The following is a 20,360-nucleotide window of genomic DNA, read 5'->3' as shown; positions in this document are numbered from 1 at the left end:
CCTATATTAGGGACAGTAGCTCCTTAGAGGACTGAATCTCCAAATATGAAAGGAACTATTTCAGTATTTAGTTAGCCATTTAATATCCGTAAACTGAATTCAAAAGCAAATGTTGAGACAAAGATTCTTACAGGCTCTTTTGTCAGTTGTGGAGATCCATCCTTCTTTGACTAAATTCATGGGTCTAAAACTGAAGATTCTTGTGAAATTGGCTGGAGGGGCACCCCAGTGGAAATGCTGATCAATAGTGCCAAGCTGTCAAAGAGCTAACCATCATAATATGAACAAAAATATATTTTAAAAATTGGAAGGGAAGAAAAAAAAAGCATTACCTGTAGATTGTTGTAAACTTAGAAAACCCAGTGAAATTTATCCTAAAACACAAAAAGTACATGTTAAGAATACAAGTTATAAAATTAATTTCAGATCAGTACCTTTTGAGCTATACAAACAATAACCACTTAGAAAGTGCAACAAAATAAATTTCATGTATACAAATGACTAGAAAATATGAAATGCCAAAGAATATATTTAAATGCTTGAATGTGAACAAAATTTTTAAATGCTATAGAAGGACTTAAAAGAATATTTTAGGAAAGTTGGAAATGCATTCTTGGTTAGAACCATTATCATTTCGTAAGTTTGTCTATTAAATATTATTTTATAATTTTACCTATTAAAAATTCCTCAGTTTTTTTAAATGTCACAATTTTTGTATAAAATTTAGATAATTAGAGGAACTATGACCATAGGTGTTTAGGGTAGTTGGTTTTTCCCCCATGAGTACTTAATGATTTAACAGAATTGCTATAAAAGAATTCACAAGTAGATCCAAAATTGAAACTAATAGTTAATAAGGGATGGCTCTTACTAGAAGATAACAATCATCTAGAAATTTGTAGTTGAGTGTTTTCCTTTCTTCTTCAGGGTATAAAAGCAATACCAACCTTAGAATTGGGAAGTCTTTTTCAAAACAGATGGCTATCTAGAACAGTTTCAGGATCACAACAGATTTCTCCTAGATTTCCTTCTTATCATATGCATATCCTCACAACATCCTCTGTTATAGTGGTACATCCATCATTATTAGTGAGTGTATGGACATTGGCACATTGTTGCTTATAGTTTACCTTACAGCTCATTCATGGTATTACACATTTTGTGTGAACAAATACACAGTAGCATGTATAAACCATTGTAGTATCACATGGAGTAGTTTCATGACTCAAAAATTCTCTTTGCTCTGCTTACTTGAGAACACTTTGAAACAATAAGATAAATTAGAAACCTCAAAGAAGAAAACATCAAGAAATGTAACTATAAATTTAAAAGAATTTCTTTTGGCTATTGAGATGGCTCAGTGGATAAGAACACTGGCTGCTTTTCCAGAGAACTTAGATGCCAGAGATCTCAGCACTCACTTGGCCTTCATAACTATAACTCTAGTTCCATGGGATCTGACTCCTTTCTCTGGCCTTCACTACATTGGTCACATGTTTGGTACGCAGACATATATGCAGCAAAACACCCATATACATGAAAACATAAGTAATAGAATTTCCGTGTTGCATATATGTATAAGCAATACATTTCACAAAGTTAAAAAATTAAATGATGAACAACAAACAATACAATAGCAAATAGGGGTTGATTGTCCTTCATATATGACGTACTCTTTGATATCAAGGAGAAAAGGTGAACCACCTAGTAGGAAAAATGGGCAAAAAGACCAGAGCAAGCAACTTTTCGGAGATTTATATTCATTTATAGGGTACTACCTTAATATCATAAAAACAATCTTTATTAAAGTGTGTATAACATTTAGACTTGTATTTTTTCTTTTTCTTTTTTTGAGATAGGATCTTATACATACCCAGTTAATGCAGTCCTGTGTATTGGACTCTGGACTTCTTGTATGGTAGCTCTATCCACTGAACTATACTCCCAGGCCCCACTTTTTTATTTTGTTTGTTTTTTGTTTTTTTGTTTTTTTTTTTGGTTTTTCGAGACAGGGTTTCTCTATATTGTTTTGGAGGCTGTCCTGGAACTCGCTCTGTAGAACAGGCTGGCCTGGAACTCACAGAGATCCGCCTGCCTCTGCCTTCCGAGTGCTGGGATTGAAGGCATGTGCCACCACCTCCCGGCACCACTTGTATTTTTTTTTTTAACAAGGCGTTGATAATGTATGCTAAAAATATTATGTTTTACTTAATCCATTATAGCCAAAATATTTCAGTCTATAATGAATATTTAAAAATATCAGGAAGCTGTAGTTTTACCCTTACATCATCTGAGTTTGGAGCAGCCACATTACAAGTGCTCTCTAGTGTCTGATGTATTGAACATGATGCACTCTCACCCCCTGAACTCTTGGGGAAGGGTCTAGGCCCTGCCCTATATGAAATGACAGACGATGGACACCCCCATGGAGGGCCTCACCCTCCCTGGGGGAATGAGGGGATAACGGGGGGGTTGAGGGGAGGGCACGGGAGGAGGGGAGGGAAAGGGAGAGGGACCTGGAACTGACTTGTGAAGCAACCTTGTTTCTTATCTAAATTTAAACTGGAAAATAAAATAAAAAAAAAGTGTAAAGAACACTGAGCTGGAAGTTAAGTTCATACACCATGCTTCTGTACAAGGAATTGACTTTCATTTTCCTCAGATGTAAAAGATTAGGGTAGACCTGTGAAATCTATTTCACCTTTAAAGTTTAGGGCTTAAATACACGATTTCTTGTTACTTGTAAAAAATAAATTGTGCTCACTTCTCAGACACTTTTTTGAAACCCTTTAAAATACTTTTATTCTGATAGGAGTACATTTCGTATTTTAGGGACTGTGTTATATTTAGAGTGTATATTTAGATTATATTTTTGGTGCTTTCTTTAAATTGTTACTAAGCTACACACTTGGTATAAGGCATGTAGAATTGGTCAATTCTATTGGTAGAATTTACTCCGATTTGAGGCATTGCTAATTCAGACACTTCCTGGAGAACTTGAGAGAGTTTAGAATAGCCACATAAGCAGTATGTAGAGAGAAAAAAGTAAATATTGAAGGAAAAATAACTTGAGAGACTATTTCTAAGTATAATTCTGTTAATAAAGTGCATTGTTCAGAAAATCATTTTAAGCAGCAGAGAGAAAATGGGAGTAATGCAGAGCAGTGATTCTCAACCCTGTCTGCATATTAGTATCACTTGGGGGCTTTTAAAAACCCCAATACCCATTCTAAATGGCACTGGTGATTCTCAAAGTGATGTCTCCAAATCAGCAGCAGCACTAGCACCTGGAAACCTGTTAAAGATGCTGATTCTCAGGCTCCACCCCAGCCCTCAATCAAAAGCCCCAGAGATGGTGCTCAGCCACCTGTGTTAATGCACCTTTGGGGATTCCAGTGTGCAGCCAGAGTTTCAAATTGAAGATCAAGAATTTGGGAATGCTATATCAGGCAGGTTTCCTTTTAAATGCAAGCTAGCATCCTATAGGGGTCATGGGGACTGAACTGAAGAAGAAATGCAATCCATCTGCTAGGTATTTCTCATTTCTGATTAGGGATTTTAGTAATTTTTTATTGTTATAGGAGGCTAGTCTTAAAGAAATTGATGTCAAAAGCATCCTGACCAGTTGGCTAACAGGAAAAAGAAAAAAAAAAACCACTTGAGTATAGAACATTAAAGGTTGGGGAAAAGGCAGGTAATACATAATTATTAAAAATGAAGGGATTCTGGACAGATTAAAAAGTATTTTATTTGTACCTATGCTTTTTTTTTAAAAAAGGACTTAAGTGTTGGAGTGATTTTAAGTCATTTATCATCTATCAATTTTATCTGATCAAAAATTGCAAAGGCTCGTTTGCCCCTCTTTAATCTGACATTAAAGGGTACATTTCCTCTTTTGGTGTAGGGTTCATTTTACAAAGATACCATGCATTTGGAACTAACAAAAAATACACATTTTGAAAATATAAATAGGTTGTCCCTGGCTGGAAAGGATGTAATGTGTGCCATCCTTTTGATTTCTGCTCCTCAAAAAAAAAATCACAGTACCTCTTAATTTCCAAGGCATATTCTAAAGAATGTTATTGTGATTTCTTCAAACTAGATCTTAGGTGTGTGGCTATTTTCAGCCCTGCAAAGAAAGCAGAATAGACCCATTATAGTATCCGGTTCATTTGATTTTTCAAAAGTTTCAGAGACTCATTTGGTTCCTCCTCATTAGGAGGCAGCAGATGAAGGAAAGCAGGCTGAGCTGTGTTCAGAATGCATCTGCAGCTGCTTATCTCTAGAGATCTCGGCAGTGGAACTTCTGCAAGCCCTTGCTGTGTGTATTTTTTTTTTCTTTTCTTGTCCCTGAATACTACATTTTGCACAAAAAAGTCAGTTGTGATACTATCCGGGGGTGGGGGCATTATAGTAAAATATGTGCCTCTTAGAAAAAAGCTGCTTCTTTACTACAAAAATCAAACCCGCCTCTCACATCTGTCTTTAAAACATTCTGATCTAACTTTTACAGTCACATTTATTGGTGAAAAGATTATAATGCTATGTAAAACTGCTTATCTATTGAAAAATGCTATTTTGATTTTCACATTAATTCATGAGTAGTCAGTTTATATTTTAGATTGTTTTGTGAGTTGGGATCTCTGAGTATAAAGTGGTTTTCAAACCATTGGTGATACTGCTGAGCATCTTCCTTAGATAGCAAATACACACATTTCAACAGCTTTCTTTTGGACAGTACCACGGTTAATAAATTCTTTAGAAGAAAAATGTATGTTCCTTATTATTAACATCATTTTCTCATCTTATGTTCTGGCATTTAAATTATGAAACTTCATCTCGGCATGTAGACTTACCTTGTGTTGTCAAGAGGACAGAAGTGGCTTTTCTGCAAAGCTAAATAGTTTTTACTTTATTGTCTGCTACGAAACAGCTGCTGAAACCGGGAAAATGCCATCTCATCATTGGACCTGGGGTGTCCAAAAGAGGCAGGAAAACAAATGACTGTAGCTCCCTGTCTGCCCTGGCACTCTCCTCCTTTCTCTCGTTTTCATTGCCGTGAAGAGCAGGAGAACAATATTCTGCAATTAAGGATTCCATTAAGTTGAAGAAAAGAGCAAATGGGGGATGTTTGTTCTCCAAGCTGAAAAAATTTGTCTGGGGGGGGGATAGTGGTAGTGGTATAGAGAGAGGTGGGTGGAGAGACGAAGTCAGGGCTGTTTGTTGAATATACTGTTAAGGACTGTTACCATCCTAATTAATCAAGTTAGAAATTACAGCTGTAGTCGGTTTCCCCCCAATTCTTGTTATCAATTTTCTTCTCTTTTGAGACAAAGCAAATATAAATTTTGTGTTCATTTGTCATTCGTTCTTTGACTTCAGCATCTCTGAAAATAACAATGTAGCACAAAAGCCCAGTATTTACCTAGTTGTAATGTGGGTTGCCATGGTGTTTTGCAAATTATTGCAATTATGTTCACCATGCGAGTCGCCCTTGGTAACTGGCGAAAAAACTGATAATCCTGTTTTGAACAAAAGGTCAAATTGCTGAATAGAAAGTCTTGATTAACTAAAAGATGTACAAAGTGGAATTATTTCCTACCATTCAGAAATAGTTCTTGATCGGGTTTGGGGGAGGGGGTGAGTAAGTACATCTGATTACTGAAGTACAAAGCATTGAAAGGATGTTGTCTTGAGCCTTTCATGTAGTCTTAATGGTGGCTTTTTTGTCAAATTTACCCATTTGCGGCATTGAAAGAGGCAGCTGCATTTAAGCTGGAGAGACGGTGCTTTTTCAAGAGTTCAGTGCATGGAAAGTTCTCAGCAGTATCTGCAGTTTACTAGTAGCCTCTGGTCTATTAAAACTGATGTGCCGCATTTGAGCCCATTGCTCTCAGTACTTGTGAACCCCTCTGGCTGATGATCTAATAAAGTGCTCTTACTGGACAATCTCTGATCAGCTACTTAAAAAAGGAGGCTGGGGGAGGGGGTGGGCAGGACAAGCCGCACAGGCAGTCAGTCCTGGTACTGGCCTGAAGAGAAGAAAGTGGCTAAACCGAAAGGGTTGTCAGCATGATGATCTGTACTGAGGTATTTGCCATGGCTTTGGAGTTTCTGTGTCCCAAATCGCTGAGAGCTTGATCACATTTTCCCCCCTCTTCAGAAGAATTTATTCTAATTAAGATTAGGTGAGGGATTAGGAATGTCTTTTCGAAATACTGGAATCCACCTTGCTTGATATGTGTTTCTTAAATTGTGGGTATCCAGAAAGTATATAATCCCATGTTTTTGTAAAACCCAAAGTTTCCCATGCTAAAGCCAGAGAGGTCAGATGGATTTCCTCTCTTTTGAATGTTGTAGAGCATCTGTGGAGAGTGAATTTGGAGGGAGGGATACTTGTTTTTGTAATGGCCACCTGAAAAAATCAGTTCTCAAAACTTTTGAAAGTGTGTGAAAGTGGCTTGAAAGCAAAGCAAACCTTAACAAGTTTGTGTGTTTACATTCTGCATCACCTAGCAACCCCTTGGCTCAGCCACATCTCTTGTCTCTCCTTAGTTCTGTTTACAGACTATTGAAACAGCCCTTCGAGACCATGAAAGATATTCAGTTTCATTAGTACCATTCTCAAGGAGAAAATAATTCAAGTTAAATGAAAAAACATTGCCTGGTGATGGTGTGAACTCCATTCTGATTTTTATGAGGCAACTGTATAGATGATTCAGTTTTAACATTGTTATTTGGTACCCAGAGACATCTTGCATTAAACCATGCTAACAAATACATATCTGCAAACTAAAAGAAACAAACATATCATAGTTACTTTTTTTTGCTGGACTTGGGCAAAGAAAAATTCTGTGGTGAGAGATTGTCTGCGCCTACCCTTCTGATTGAATTTTTTCATTTGATTCTTGCACAAGGACATCTGAGTTGATCTGTGTTCACACTGGATCTAAGCAGGGAAGAGGGCATGGGGAACAAGACACCTTTCTTAAAACTGATTTATTACCTACCTTTTGAAACCAATCATAAAAAAATGTATTCAGATCATATTACATAAGACACTATGCATTTTAGTGAGTAGCTTAATTTAATGAATGATTCTAATGCTCCCAAAACATGTCCTGTCATTTGCTGTTTAAGGACTGCTTATGTGATTAAATTGACTCATTTGTGAAAGTTTAGTGTTAGCAGGAAAAACATTTTTTCTTGTGTCCCCGCCATGAGCATATTCTCTGCAAATTCATCTTGCAGACTCATCTTGGCAACAATCAAATGTGGTGCTTAGAATATTTTTCAGGTAGTGTAGTGAAAGCCCATGTCAAAAAGTTCTTCCATCATCAATAACAGTTTTCAGATTTTTAAATTAGTATTTTTTGTAAAAAAAATACAGAAAAGACATTATAAAATTAACTGATACTGTCATTTTTGTGGTAGTTATTTCCAGTCGTTTCCCCCCCCCCCGTGCACATGGTGATGAAACTGAGCCTTGATTTTGCTTTTTTATTATTTTTTGAACAATCGTTTATTTTACATACCAATCCCAGTTCCCCCTCTCTCCCCTCCTCCTGCTCCTCTCACCTTCCCCCATCCTTCCCCCATGTGACAGACTTTCTTAAGCTTGTTTTTAAAGTTTGTTATTTTGAATACAAAGCTAAAGCAGTAGGGTTTTTTGTTTGTTTTGTTTTTTAAGAGTGACAACTTGAAATGATGATAGAAATAATAAACAATTTCTCTTTAGCGTTTTCATCACTAAAATATTAATGTAAGCAGCAGAGTTGCCGTTTTACCATCTCATTCCATTTGAATCTTTACTCCTTTCCATGCGGAAATAACTATATATGTGCCTTAACTTGGTATGTCCATTTCTAACTGTGCTAGGGAGTCAGACACTCATCACAGTTGGAATATTACATCCCCAAGTCACTTGCAGCTTCACATGGGGGGGGGAGTCTTTTATGAAAAGATTTGTGATACAATAGAGATGAATGGGATGTGGAGAGACAAATGCTTTCAGTTTTTCATGTAAAGTGAAAGCAGGGTAGCTATGAAATCTTGTAGCCTTATTATTTGTATTTTGTTAGATCCCTAACATCCACAGTGCTTGGCTGGGTTGCAGGAGCTTTTTGTGCTTTGTTGACAGTTGACAGACAAAGCAAAATTATTTCAGAAACAAGGTACTGTATACTTAGTTGTGACCTATTATAACCTAAGAATGTAGCTTGCTTTTGAGTTGGATGAATAGGTAGAGTATTTTATAGAATAGGCTTAAATATACTGAGTGATTTTTTTAAAGCTACCCATATAGAGAGATACATGTCCTTCACTGAACTCCCCCCCCCCAATGTAATTTTCCATATAAAGACATTTTAAGTATGTTTCACCACTTGCTAGCATGGCGACAATTTTAACTGTTCTAGTATTATCCTATAGTGGTAAAATACAATCGCTGGCAATTGTTGGCTTCTGTGCTCACACTGTATCAGGAGAAGACAGCTTACATGGGGCTCTTTAATGTAACTCAGGTACATCTTCTGATGTTCAAGCTCTGATTACAAATTAAGATAACAAGACTATGGTCTTGAATTTGATGTGAGGCAAAGTAGACCAGGTTGCTAATTTATCATGTAATGTACAATAGCTGAGGTTGGAATTTTTTTACTTGTGCTATTCTATGTGTTTAAATGAGGACAGCAGTTTGCATGTAACCTATCATAACAGTTTGGGAGTGCTCCATTATCCTTTCAGCAAACTGATGACAGAGTCTGGTCCTTGCACAAATGATAAGATCAATAAGTTTCAAATAACTTGGATGAAATGACATATGACTGTTCATTTAAAGAGATGTCTAATTTAAAACTCTAATATTTAAAATTCTTTGATTGACTGACATGACACTTTCCCACTTCTGTTTACTTGATAATTTTGTTTCAAATATTTTTGTATTAAATTTGGTAAGTAGCTATATACTTATTTTTCCTGATTTTCCCTTTAATCTCCTAGTCTGGCACCTCTTTGAGACTTAATATTCTTTGGCATTCCAGAATGCTGCAGTGTAGAATATTTAACTTTAAAAGCAAATTTATGCTCCTGTTAAAACTTCCCCTGAGATCTTAGGAAAATTTTCTCCCAGTTTTGGGTCCAAATGTGGATCAGAAAGCATTTCTTTTATATTTCTGGAAATCCTGAATCGCAACATGCCATTCTTCAAAGGCAGCTGTGGGCTCATACTATGTACTATCTGTAGGAAGATTCATCCTTTAAAAAGTACATTGGGCATAATTCTGTGACCAAGAAAAAAGAGATGATCTGCAAGGAAACTCCAGAAATTTACAAATGTGTTTGGGTGAAAAAAGACTCTGATGTTCTTTGAGTGTGTATAGTTTAGGAAGAGGGGTGGTTGTTGAATGTTAACAAAACTAGTAATGATATGATAGATGAAGAACATACATGTTGGCAGTCCTTGCCCTGTGACCCAGCTCCTGGAGAGATGTTCAAATCTAGACTAAATTGTGCATCATTGCAGAATTGAGCCTTAAAAATCTCTGTGAATCCTAAAGTAAAGCAAAGACCATTTATTCTTTCCTTGTCATTTATTATGCCATCTATAACTTGATTGGGAAAAATAAAGAAATTTTCATTTGTATTGACCTTATTGTTACTATTTTCCACTCAAATCAAAAGCAGTTCCACTTTTAGTCTTGATTTTCATTTATCCATTATTATAGTTTTCCATTTGTTCCTCCCTGCCTCCCTCCCTGCCTCCCTCCCTGCCTCCCTCCCTCCTTCCAGTGTCTATATGTATCTGACTGGCCTGGGACTCACTATGTAGACCAAGTTAGTCTCCAACTCAGAAAGATCCACCTTCCTCTGCCTCCTGAATACTGAAATTAAAAGTGTCACCACACCCAGCCTTGGTTCTCCCCTTTTTAATGACACTCCCTGGACAATGACCAGGCTCTTTGAATGTACTTTAAAAAGTATATTGTTAGCTGTAACTTGACAGTGATGCTCCTCAATGCATTTACTCAATATTTTTGTGAGGTTGTTTTGAGTTTTTGCTGTTGTTGTTATTCTGTTTTGCTTTGCTTTTATCCTCTGAAGAATAATATTATTACTTCTGTTTTATATATAAGGAAACTCAGATTCTTAGAGAGGTTTGATGGTTTACACAAAATTACCCACTAGTATGTGGGAGTGCTGTGCTTAACAGAGCGAGTCTGTGCCCCAGAGACTGGTAAGAAGACTACTAAACCCAAACAAGATTATTCTTCAGTAGCCAACCAGTTAGGAAGGTAAAATAAGTTATTTGAGGGACAATGTGAAGCAGTGTATGTTCACCGTCCACTGAGATAAAGTGATGGGCATTTTAGGGAGGGATTATGTGACCATCAGTGTTAAGCAGAAGAAGATAGAGGATAGTAGCAAAAGCAATCCAATGGAACAAGGATTATTGGTTGAGAAAGAGAAAACGGACCAGGTTGAGGTTGTAAATGTTTGTAAGGCAGACCAATGAGTGATGCTTGTCTGTAGAAAGATGATAAGGTATAGAGATTCTTGGGGAACTACACTTGGCCACTTTTTGTAGTGGGTGTGGGAGAGAATGGGGTCAAGGTAGCCAGGGCAGAGGCTACTAGAATAGAGCAGCTTAAGATCAGCATTTTTGCATTCTTCTACATGCCAGTCTCCAATTATGCCAGCACCATTTGTTGAAGATGCTTTCTTTATTCCATTGTATATTTTTAGCTTCTTTGTCAAAGATCAGATATTCGTACGTGTGTGGGTTAATACCCGGGTTTTCAATTCGATTCCATTGGTCTACCTGTCTATTTTTGTGCCAATACCAAGCTGTTTTCAGGACTATAGCTCTATAACAGAGCTTGAGGTCAGGGATGGTGATGCCTCCGGACGTTGCCTTGTTGAACAGGGTTGTTTTGGCTATCCTGGGTCTTTTGTTTTTCCATACAAAATTGATTATTGTTCTTTCAAGGTCTGTGAAGAACTGTGCTGGGATTTTAATGGGGATTGCATTGAATCTGTAGATTGCTTTTGGCAGGATTGCCATTTTTACTACATTGATCCTACCTATCCAAGAGCATGGGAGATCTTTCCATTTTCTGAGGGCTTCTTTAATTTCTTTCTTTAAAGATTCAAAGTTCTTACGATACAGGTCTTTCACTTGTTTGGTTAGCGTTACCCCAAGGTATTTTGTTGTTTGTGGCAATTGTAAAGGGTGATGTTTCTCTGATTTCTCTTTCAGCCCTTTTATCATCTGTATATAGTAGGGCTACTGATTTTCTTGAGTTGATCTTGTAGCCTGCCACTTTGCTGAAGGTGTTAATCAGCTGTAAGAGTTCCCTGGTAGAGTTCTTTGGGTCATTGATGTAAACTATCATATCGTCTGCAAACAGTGAAAGTTTGACCTCTTTCTTCCCAATTTGTATCCCCTTGATCCCCCTTTGTTAGCGGCTGGTTAAGTACTGAGCTGAACTCAAGAAAGCCAGTAACTCAAGAAAGCCAGTAACAGAGAGGGAGGACTGATGATCAAAGGGATTAAGACTGGGCTGGTTTAACCCCCAGAAACAGCTGACCAGACAAAGGTTAACTCTTGAATCCCAGGCATCAGCCTGGGAATCCAGCATGGGACTGATCAATACCCCCCTGAATTTGGGTGTCAGTGAGGAGGCCTAGGGAACCTATTGAGCCTTGGGCAGCAGATCAGTACCCATCCCAAGTATACACACGGACTTTGGACTCCCATAGAACAATGTGAGGTGCACTCTCACCCTGAACTCTTAGGGAAGGGTCTAGGCCCTGCCCTATATGAAATGACAGACTATGGACACCCCCATGGAGGGCCTCACCCTCCCTGGGGGAATGAGGGGATAACGGGGGGGGGGGGTTGGGGAGAGGGCACGGGAGGAGGGGAGGGAATGGGAGAGGGACCTGGAACTGACTTGTGAAGCAACCTCATTTCTTATGTAAATTTAAACTGGAAAAAAAGTTATTTGAATGCATGTTAAACATTAATGTAAATTTTGGAAGGTTATATCTGAATTTTTTTACCAAAATAAATCTGGAGAATAAAAAAAATAAAATAAAATAATAAAAAAATTTTTTAAAAATCAGCATTTTTAGTTAGTGTGATGGAAACAGGGCAGTAAAGTGAAAAGACCAGTGGGGTAAAATTGCTGACTGGCTGGTGATAGAAGAACTCATTGTGTATATTTAACGCAAAGGACGGGAAGCGCTGCTTTGGAGTTTTTCCTGTGAATTTTCAGCCCTAGTTTCTTTCTCTCTGTTTTTATTACATATACATATATATATTTAAATGTTTTTGAAGGCCCCCACGTACCACATTTCTAGATCTGGGTGAGCTCTGCATCTATGAATCCTAAAATTACAAATGTACACAAATGAGTAGTAGTTTGTGTTTTAGGTTCCACTATCAAGACTAATTCGGTTACAGGTGGAAATTGATCTCTTTTAGCTCATGGAGACAAAAGTCATTTTACTTGAGATCTCAGAAACATCTTTTAACAATCAAAACTGATCAGTATTTGGCACAATTTGGTACACAATGACTTTAAAAAATATTAATACTGAAGTTAAAAAACAAGTAATAGAATGCTGCATGTTTAGACAAATGTTTGTTTTTCTATTGGACAGACTGACTTTACCTATTTTGACCCTTTCATTTATAAACATAATTAAGCCAGGCAACTGAAAATGTGATGTCCTCATTACTATTAGTTGTAGCAATTTGCATATAGCATTACACAATCGTAAGATATTTGGATGACAGTCAGTGATTTTAAAGGGTTTCCTTCTTAGATTGGGCTTCCAAGGAAAAATTATTCCAAAAAAATTCTTTCTTCTATTGGCTTGTCAGCAGATTCTTGAGAAGTACATCTTCTCCCATTAGGGAAAATGAAAATGTTTAGTTTTGTCATTGTAAGTGATAATTTTAGGTCACATAATGCTAGTAGTTTCATTTACTTTGTTTCTGTTGCCCTTTACAAACAAAATTCACTATGATGATCTTATAGTGCACAGTTTGCCCCATCCTGGAATTTTTTCAAAGTCCTGAAATATTTGTATTTAACGATATTAACTATTTATTGAAGTTAAACCTACCATTCTAGCTTAACATGTCTTGAGGGAATAAAGTGTTAGTTGAAATGTACTTGACAAAATTGAATTGAAGCAAAGCATATATTGAAAAGAAGGCCTGGTTCCCCCATTTAACAAAAAGTTTTGTCTAAAATATATCATGTCCAGAAGTCTTAATTTTCAAACGAAAACATGAGGCATAGCGAGTTACAGGCTTTTACTATTTTCTTCACAGACAATTCCCTTTACACAGTCATCAGCATATTTAATTCCCATGCATAATAGCACTAGTTTTTGTTGTCATTTGTAAAGGGAGATTAACAGATAGTAAGTACAAACAAACCCAAACAATCAGTGAATAGAGAGGTGACAAAGAAAGAAAGACCTCTTAAATGTTAATTACAACTGGTAGGAAGTCTAGACAAATGTATTATCTGTTTCCTATATGATTTGAAAGGACGTTTAGTTAGTAACTCTGTCAGAGGCAGAGTTAGGTCTTTGCTTTTTAAAACAGGTAAAATGACAACTAAGCATCATGTTGGTTGGCAGGTCACTTGGTGAATCATGAGGAAATAGTAAAATGATGGAATCAAGTTTTTAAAATATCTAAATAGGACAACCTTTTGTTTTGTTTTTCAAGACAGGGTTTCTCTGTATTGCTTTGGAGGTTGTCCTGGAACTCACTCTGTAGACAAGACTGGCCTCGAACTCACAGAAATCCGCCTGCCTCTGCCTCCTTAGTGCTGGGATTAAAGGCGTGCGCCACCAAAACCCGGTGAAACTTTTTAACATTATATTTTAAAGATTATAAAACAAATTCCTCTTCCTGGTATCATGCTTAGAATCCCAACACTAAAGGGACAGAGGCAGGAAGAGAGTGCATTAGAGGCCTAGCCTGGACTATGTAGCCAGAACCTGTCTCAAAATGAGTGATAATGATGATGATGATTTAATGACCAAGTTGAGTTCTGATACTTGATGATCTCTTGCCTCAAAACATACTGAACTGGATGTGATAATGCTTGCTTAGATCACAGCTACTTTAAAGGCCAAGGTAGAAAGATTATGAATTTGAGATAAGCCTTGGCGATGTAGCACGAACCCCCAACATCCTAAAAATCAAAACTATAGACGTTGTTACCTATTTGCAATTTTTTCTTATTTCATTAAATGTTAGTGAATTACAGCTTTGGTTGGCAATACTGAGTTAACATAAGAGCTTGAGGTCTCAAATATATCCCGTGTCTGTACAGATCTGTTGTTATTCTGTTCAGATTATGCTTTCCTATTTAGATTATTGTTTGCTGAAGCAGTGTGCCTGTTGCCCCTTTGTGTGTTTATGAAGATATTTAATAAAGCTCTAGGTAAATATCAGAAGTTCGGGATATGTATATATCTAATTAGCATGTCCAAAGAGGTGTGTAGTTAAGCTATTTTGCAATCTCTAATGAAGGTTGGGATAAGCCATCGATAAAGAAGAGTTTATTAGTTTTGTTGATTAATAGTGATTATAATGCCAGATTTTTCTCCCTTGAATCTCCAGGGCTGGTTGATATGTGAGGAGCCAACATGTCGCAGTCGCACTCGACGCCTTCCCCTTCATTTCTCCCGAAATGGACCTCTTTGTCCAGTTTGCATGAAAGCTGTACTTAGACCAGAGGTAACTATGTCCTAATGCTATTCAGAAGGAAGTGAAAATTGTTTGCATCCTTTAGCTCTGGGAAGCAGATGCTATGTATTTGGCCTATGGAGACATCCCTCTATCACACACAGTTTTTTCTTCAGTATCCAGACTTTAAGAAGATTCATGGTTTTTTTTCACATATTTTAAGCAATATATTCATATCAAGGGAACATTGACTAATTCTTATGATTTACTCATCTTTCATACGGGTTACAACTTCATAATTACAAAAGAATAGTTCCTATGTAGAAACTGCTAGTATCTTCAGACTTGATGGAATCCCACTTTCTAGGAAGCAGAAAACCAAGCCGCCCGTTGTTGGTACACACCTTTAATCCCAGCACTCGGGAGGCAGAGGCAGGTGGATCTCTGTGAGTTCAAAGCCAGCTTGGTCTGCAGAGTGAGTGCCAAGACAGGCTTCAAAGCAAGACAGAGAAACCCTGTCTGGAAAAACCAAACAGAAAACCTCCCAAAACTGTACTTTAAAGAGGTCAATTCATCTGATGATGGGTTTCCCCTCACTGTGGTATTAAGTTGTTTATCAGTATCCATATAGATCATTGTATATTCACCTGAGGGGTAATACATCCTGCCATTAGTGGCTCCCAACTGTGGAGCATGGAATATGGAAAGACCTCTCTGGTAGTTAAGATGCCTTCCCTCCCATGCCCTCTTTGAGTACCTTCAATCCAAAGAGTAGTTTCTACTGGTGAACAGAATGTTTGCAGGTCTTTTGAGCAGAAACGGTCTTGTGATTAATTACTATGTATCACTCAGCTACTAGCCAAACTGAACTAGTTTCTAGAAATTTCAGTGTGATAACATGCAGCCTACTTTCACAGAATGTGCTTTATTTTCAAACTTCTAGACATTGCAGGGGTATAGTTGAGAAGGTGAAAGTTGGTGAACTATTACCTACTTATTTTTTCAATGTAAAAGTAGCATTATATCCCTAATTTTTTATATAAAATCTTTTCTGTGAAAAAGATGACACAGTCTAATTTTAGGAAAGTATTTTGTTGTATTGTTTATTTCTCTGTTCTTTTATATATCTCTGTAATTTGGCTGTAGTCACAATGAAGTTATCAAACATTTTTCTGTGTAGCTACTTCATTCATTACATGCAATTTAACCACACTTCACTGTTAAACTAGTTTTCAATAGCTCTATACTGAAAATTTATGAGTATTTTCCCACTTAAATGGTTATTTTTTCTTTATCTCAATTGTTTCAGAAGGATAGAGTATTACCAAAGTACCTAAGTAAATATAGTAGTGATTCCTATTGCCATATAGCTTTGCTGATGGCTATCTCAGATTTTACTACATACCAATACCTTAGAAGTACATTGGTTTTACACAGCATTTCACACATTTGGACATTATCATTAATTTATTTTTATAGTTTTGGTTGTGAGCCTATCTTTAACAGCTGAACCATCTCTCCAGTCCAGTAATTTATTTTTAAATAAGTGGATTAATATTGGATGTTCCTTGACCTACTTTATAAAACTTTGATAGTTATATAGGTTTTTTAAATGTGGAACATGTGATAATTAGCTGTCTTGGTGAGTTAGTTTTACATCAGCCTCAAGACTTACATCAGCGGGTAAAAAACAACAGCAGCGTAGAGTGCTTCGTTAATCTAGTTGTAAGCTCTATAGTGGTTCTCAGCCTTCCTAATCCTTTGACCCTCAATACAGTTCCTCATGTTATTCTGACTCCCAACCATAAGATTACTTTGTTGCTACTTCATAACTGTAATTTTGCTACTGTTATGAATCATATTTTGAATATCAGATACGACCCCCATGGAGTCATGACCCACAGTTGAGAACCACTGTGCCAAGAGAATCATTTTGCTTCATGGACTGATTTTGCCTTTTAGATTTAACTCATAAACTTAAGTTCAGTGAAACTTGAATTGTTTCTTAGAAAGTCAGCTAGTTGTATGTTTTACTTTATGGTGAAAGAAGGAAAAATAAATGTAACTATAGGATCATTAAGCTTCTGATAAACACTGGTGGTATTCTTGGTAGTAGTTTCATATACTAGGTTATCTTATGATTTATTGTCTTTTTAAATGAGTGAACGATACAGCATTTCAAAATGACTTGCTTTTTTCTTTATATCCTACTGTCCCCCAAACAATGACATTTTAGTTATATGTTCAACATAGGCTAAGCTACTTATCCCCAGGAGAAGCTTTGCTAGACTGGCTTTTCTGACATGACCCTCATAAGTCACTGTTTCAGAGCACTCTGGTTTGTGAAACTAACTTCCCTTAGCCTTTTCTAACAGGATTCTTGAAAGTGAGACTAAGCTCATTTTTCTGTACTTCATTTCAATTGCTAGTGATGAGTTAGGAATGTAATATTTATGAAGTTTCTGAGTTTTTCTACTAGGAATAATAATATTATTCTTTCCAGAGACACCGTAGAGTCCGTTGTACAATGAATAGCATCATAGCTTGTTTTCCACAATTTCTACAGGTTTTCCACAGTATCCGTTTTATAAGATTATGCTCATCGCACTATATGTGGAGGCATGCCCTTAATCCCAGCACTTAGGAGACAGAGGCAGGAGGATCTTTAAGTTTGAGGCTAATCTGGTCTACAGAGTGAGTACCAGGACAGACAGCCAGGACTACACAGAGAAACCCTGTCTCAAAACTTCCAACTTCCAAAAAAAAGGTTAAGAATGAAAAGATTATGCTCATCTAGTTCATATATTCTCAGATGCTGAGTCTCAACTATAATCTTTTATTTAATAATTATGCCAGGTATAGTGGTACATGCTTATAATTATAACACTTAGTGTCTCAGACAGGACTACGAGTTTGAGGCCATTTTACTACCAGGTTCCTGTCTCAAGAAGTTTCTTAAACACCTACTACATCCTGTAAAATTTGCTCAGTATTGGGGGTGGCATTTATAGATGTTCTACATTTTTTTATTTATAAATGATGACTGGGTAAAGAAAATGTGGTATGACTGCATAGTGAAGTTTTATTTAGCCATGCAGAAGAATGAAATAATGCAATATGTATGAAAATGTGTGGAACTGGAGAATATCATGTTAAATGAAACAATAAAAATTCAGAAAGACACAAATATTTCATATTTCCCATATATGACCTCTAGATTTAAGAAAATTCCACAGAGAGGTGACAGGGGCATCTGTATAAATATAATTAAACTACATTGTAGGAATGTATAAAAATGTCACAATAAAATCCATTGTTTTATACGCATACTACTAGAAAGTTAGAAACTATTTTAGCATAGATTGTATAAAATTGTTGCCTGTGGGCAAAAAAATATTTCATTGATAAATTTATAAAGATGGTCAACAAATCACCTTTTATTCCTAGTACCAGGCTAGTAGAGACTTCAGATAGGATTGAGTTTGTGTTAAAACACTAGCTGCTTAATGTGCCAGTCTCACCCTCACCTAATAAGTTTCTCACTGAGTCCTGGATTACAGTTGACTTTTACTTTTCAGAGTTGACTTGGAATATGAAAGCTGGTTCTCTTTAAGACTCATTGCTGGAGTTATGAGCAAAACAAAACTGGAACAGTTTTGTTCTCGGGGCTTTGGACATATCCTTTCTCTATTCCTGGATACATTAAAATATATTTTCTGTATCCTAAAATTTCTTTGGACTCATGGGAATTTAATAGTATACAGGTTGCTGCTTATTTAAAATACTATGAATCTTCTCTATTTTAAATAGCTTAAAATTCAGAAGTGAAAAGTTTCATACATATTTATATTAGTAAATAATAAAATCCTCCTTTGTCCTGGTGACAGAGCTTGAGCTTATCTAAATTAGATGATAGATATTTTAAGAAGGACATGGTACTTTGCTTTTAAACATGACCAATGTGCACAGGTAGGGACTGAGCCACAGGAGATTCTGTATTACATAATTCATCACAAACAAGCTTAAGTTAAAAAAAATAGTCTTTATTATAAGGTAGACCTAGTGGTTTCTTCCGTTAATCTTAGCACTCAGGAGGCCTAGGTAGAAAGGTAGCTGTCAGGTTGAGGCCAGCTTGGGTTATGTTATGAAATACCCCCACCCCCAGATACAAGCATACATATTGTGTGTGTGTGTGTGTGTGTGTGTGTGTGTGTGTGATTAAGATTTCAAACCAAGGGCTAGAGAGATGGCTCAGAGGTTAAGAGCACTGACTGCTCTTCCAGAGGTCATGAGTTCAATTCCTAGTAACCACATGGTAGCTCACAACCATCCACAATGAGATCTGGTGCCCTCTTCTGACATGCAGACATACATGGAGGCAGGATGTTGTATTCATAATAAGTAAATAAATCTTTAAAAAAAGATTTCAAACCAAATTAAACCTTTTGTTGTTAACACTTCTAATTTTGGTATCACCTAAGAAAATGCCTGCATGTGACTTCTTGGGTCCTGGCAATGATAGACTATGAAATTGAATAGTTCCTATGGCAGAATTACTATAGCAGAGTAATTTAAATAGTTGCTTATTCAATTAATTTTCTTGAAGACCACTTCAAAGGGAAGCAATGACATGGCCTTTGCTTCTACTTTGGACAGTCCCTGAGTTTCTCACATTATCCTGTTGTAAAATTGCTAATATCCTTTCTGTCACTGTCAGTATCATTCATAGCTTCTGTTCTTCAAGGGAGAGAGGAGATTATGAACTCAAAGTCATCATATGTTATGACTTCAGAATGGCTAAATAAACAACTAGTTGGTTTTATGAGTAAGATGTGCATAAAAAACATTGCCAAGCTACTTGATGTGTTATCATCCTACATAAGAAAAAGTACAAAAATGTTTGTGGTCTCTTGAGCCATTATGCCTGAAATGAGCACAGGGAAGAGGACTTTAGAGCTGTGGTGGGAAATCTGAAACATTGCCACCAAGGTATTCTTGGTGTTCCAGTAGACAAAGGCTTTCCTGTGACAGCCATTTTAGAGTTTTGTAGTTCTGATGGCTTAAACAAGGAGATGCTGAATTCTTTATGTAGCCTTTCTACTACCGAGTAAGTACTCAACTTTTCTTTTTCAATGTATTTGTTTTAGTTAAGACAAAATTAAAATAGCATAAAATTAACCATTGGAAGGTAAACAATGCATTTGCATTTAGTACATTTATGTGTTACCACCATACCCCAGAAGTAAACGCTGTATCTATTAGTGCCTATTCTGTATCCTCCTCCTAAATATATTAACCTGCTTGTCTGCTTTCAGTATCAGCAATTTCCCTATTCTGAAGATTTTATAGAAATGAGAACTTATGATGTCATCATTTGTGTCTGGCTTCATTTAACATATTGTTTATTCTTGTATCATTATGAATTTTTATTCTTTTTTGATAGCCAAATAGTATTTAATTGAACCCAGATGGAATTTTCATTCATTTATTTGTGGATGTACCTTTTGATTTTTAAATTTTTATTTTTTTATTAAGTTAAAAGGTCTTACATGTGCCCTGAGTTTGTGGCCCTTGGCTCACTTATTAGTCTTATTTCCCAGAATGGTAATGCATGAATCTAGACTGTCTTCCTGTCTTTAGT

At 36.6% G+C, this 20,360-nt stretch overlaps 1 protein-coding gene across 5 annotated transcripts in view; it reads left to right on the top strand.

Moving 5' to 3' along the window:
* Positions 1-20,360, top strand: part of Pola1 (DNA polymerase alpha 1, catalytic subunit) — a 304,504-nt gene that overhangs the window by 181,869 nt on the left and 102,275 nt on the right. For all 5 annotated transcript variants that reach the window (XR_005876750.1, XR_005876751.1, XR_005876753.1 and 2 more), the window contains one exon: positions 14,654-14,770. Coding sequence is in view for 1 of the 5 variants with exons in the window: in XM_040744194.1 (XP_040600128.1) it covers positions 14,654-14,770 (117 nt within the window). In the remaining 4 variants the exon portion in view is untranslated. Of the gene's footprint in view, positions 1-14,653; positions 14,771-20,360 lie in introns of those variants that run through there.

The sequence above is a fragment of the Mesocricetus auratus genome, unplaced genomic scaffold (assembly GCF_017639785.1).
Source record: "Mesocricetus auratus isolate SY011 unplaced genomic scaffold, BCM_Maur_2.0 Super-Scaffold_100003, whole genome shotgun sequence".
NCBI classification, from domain to species: domain Eukaryota; kingdom Metazoa; phylum Chordata; class Mammalia; order Rodentia; family Cricetidae; genus Mesocricetus; species Mesocricetus auratus.
This window is presented reverse-complemented; position numbering and strand designations above follow the sequence as displayed.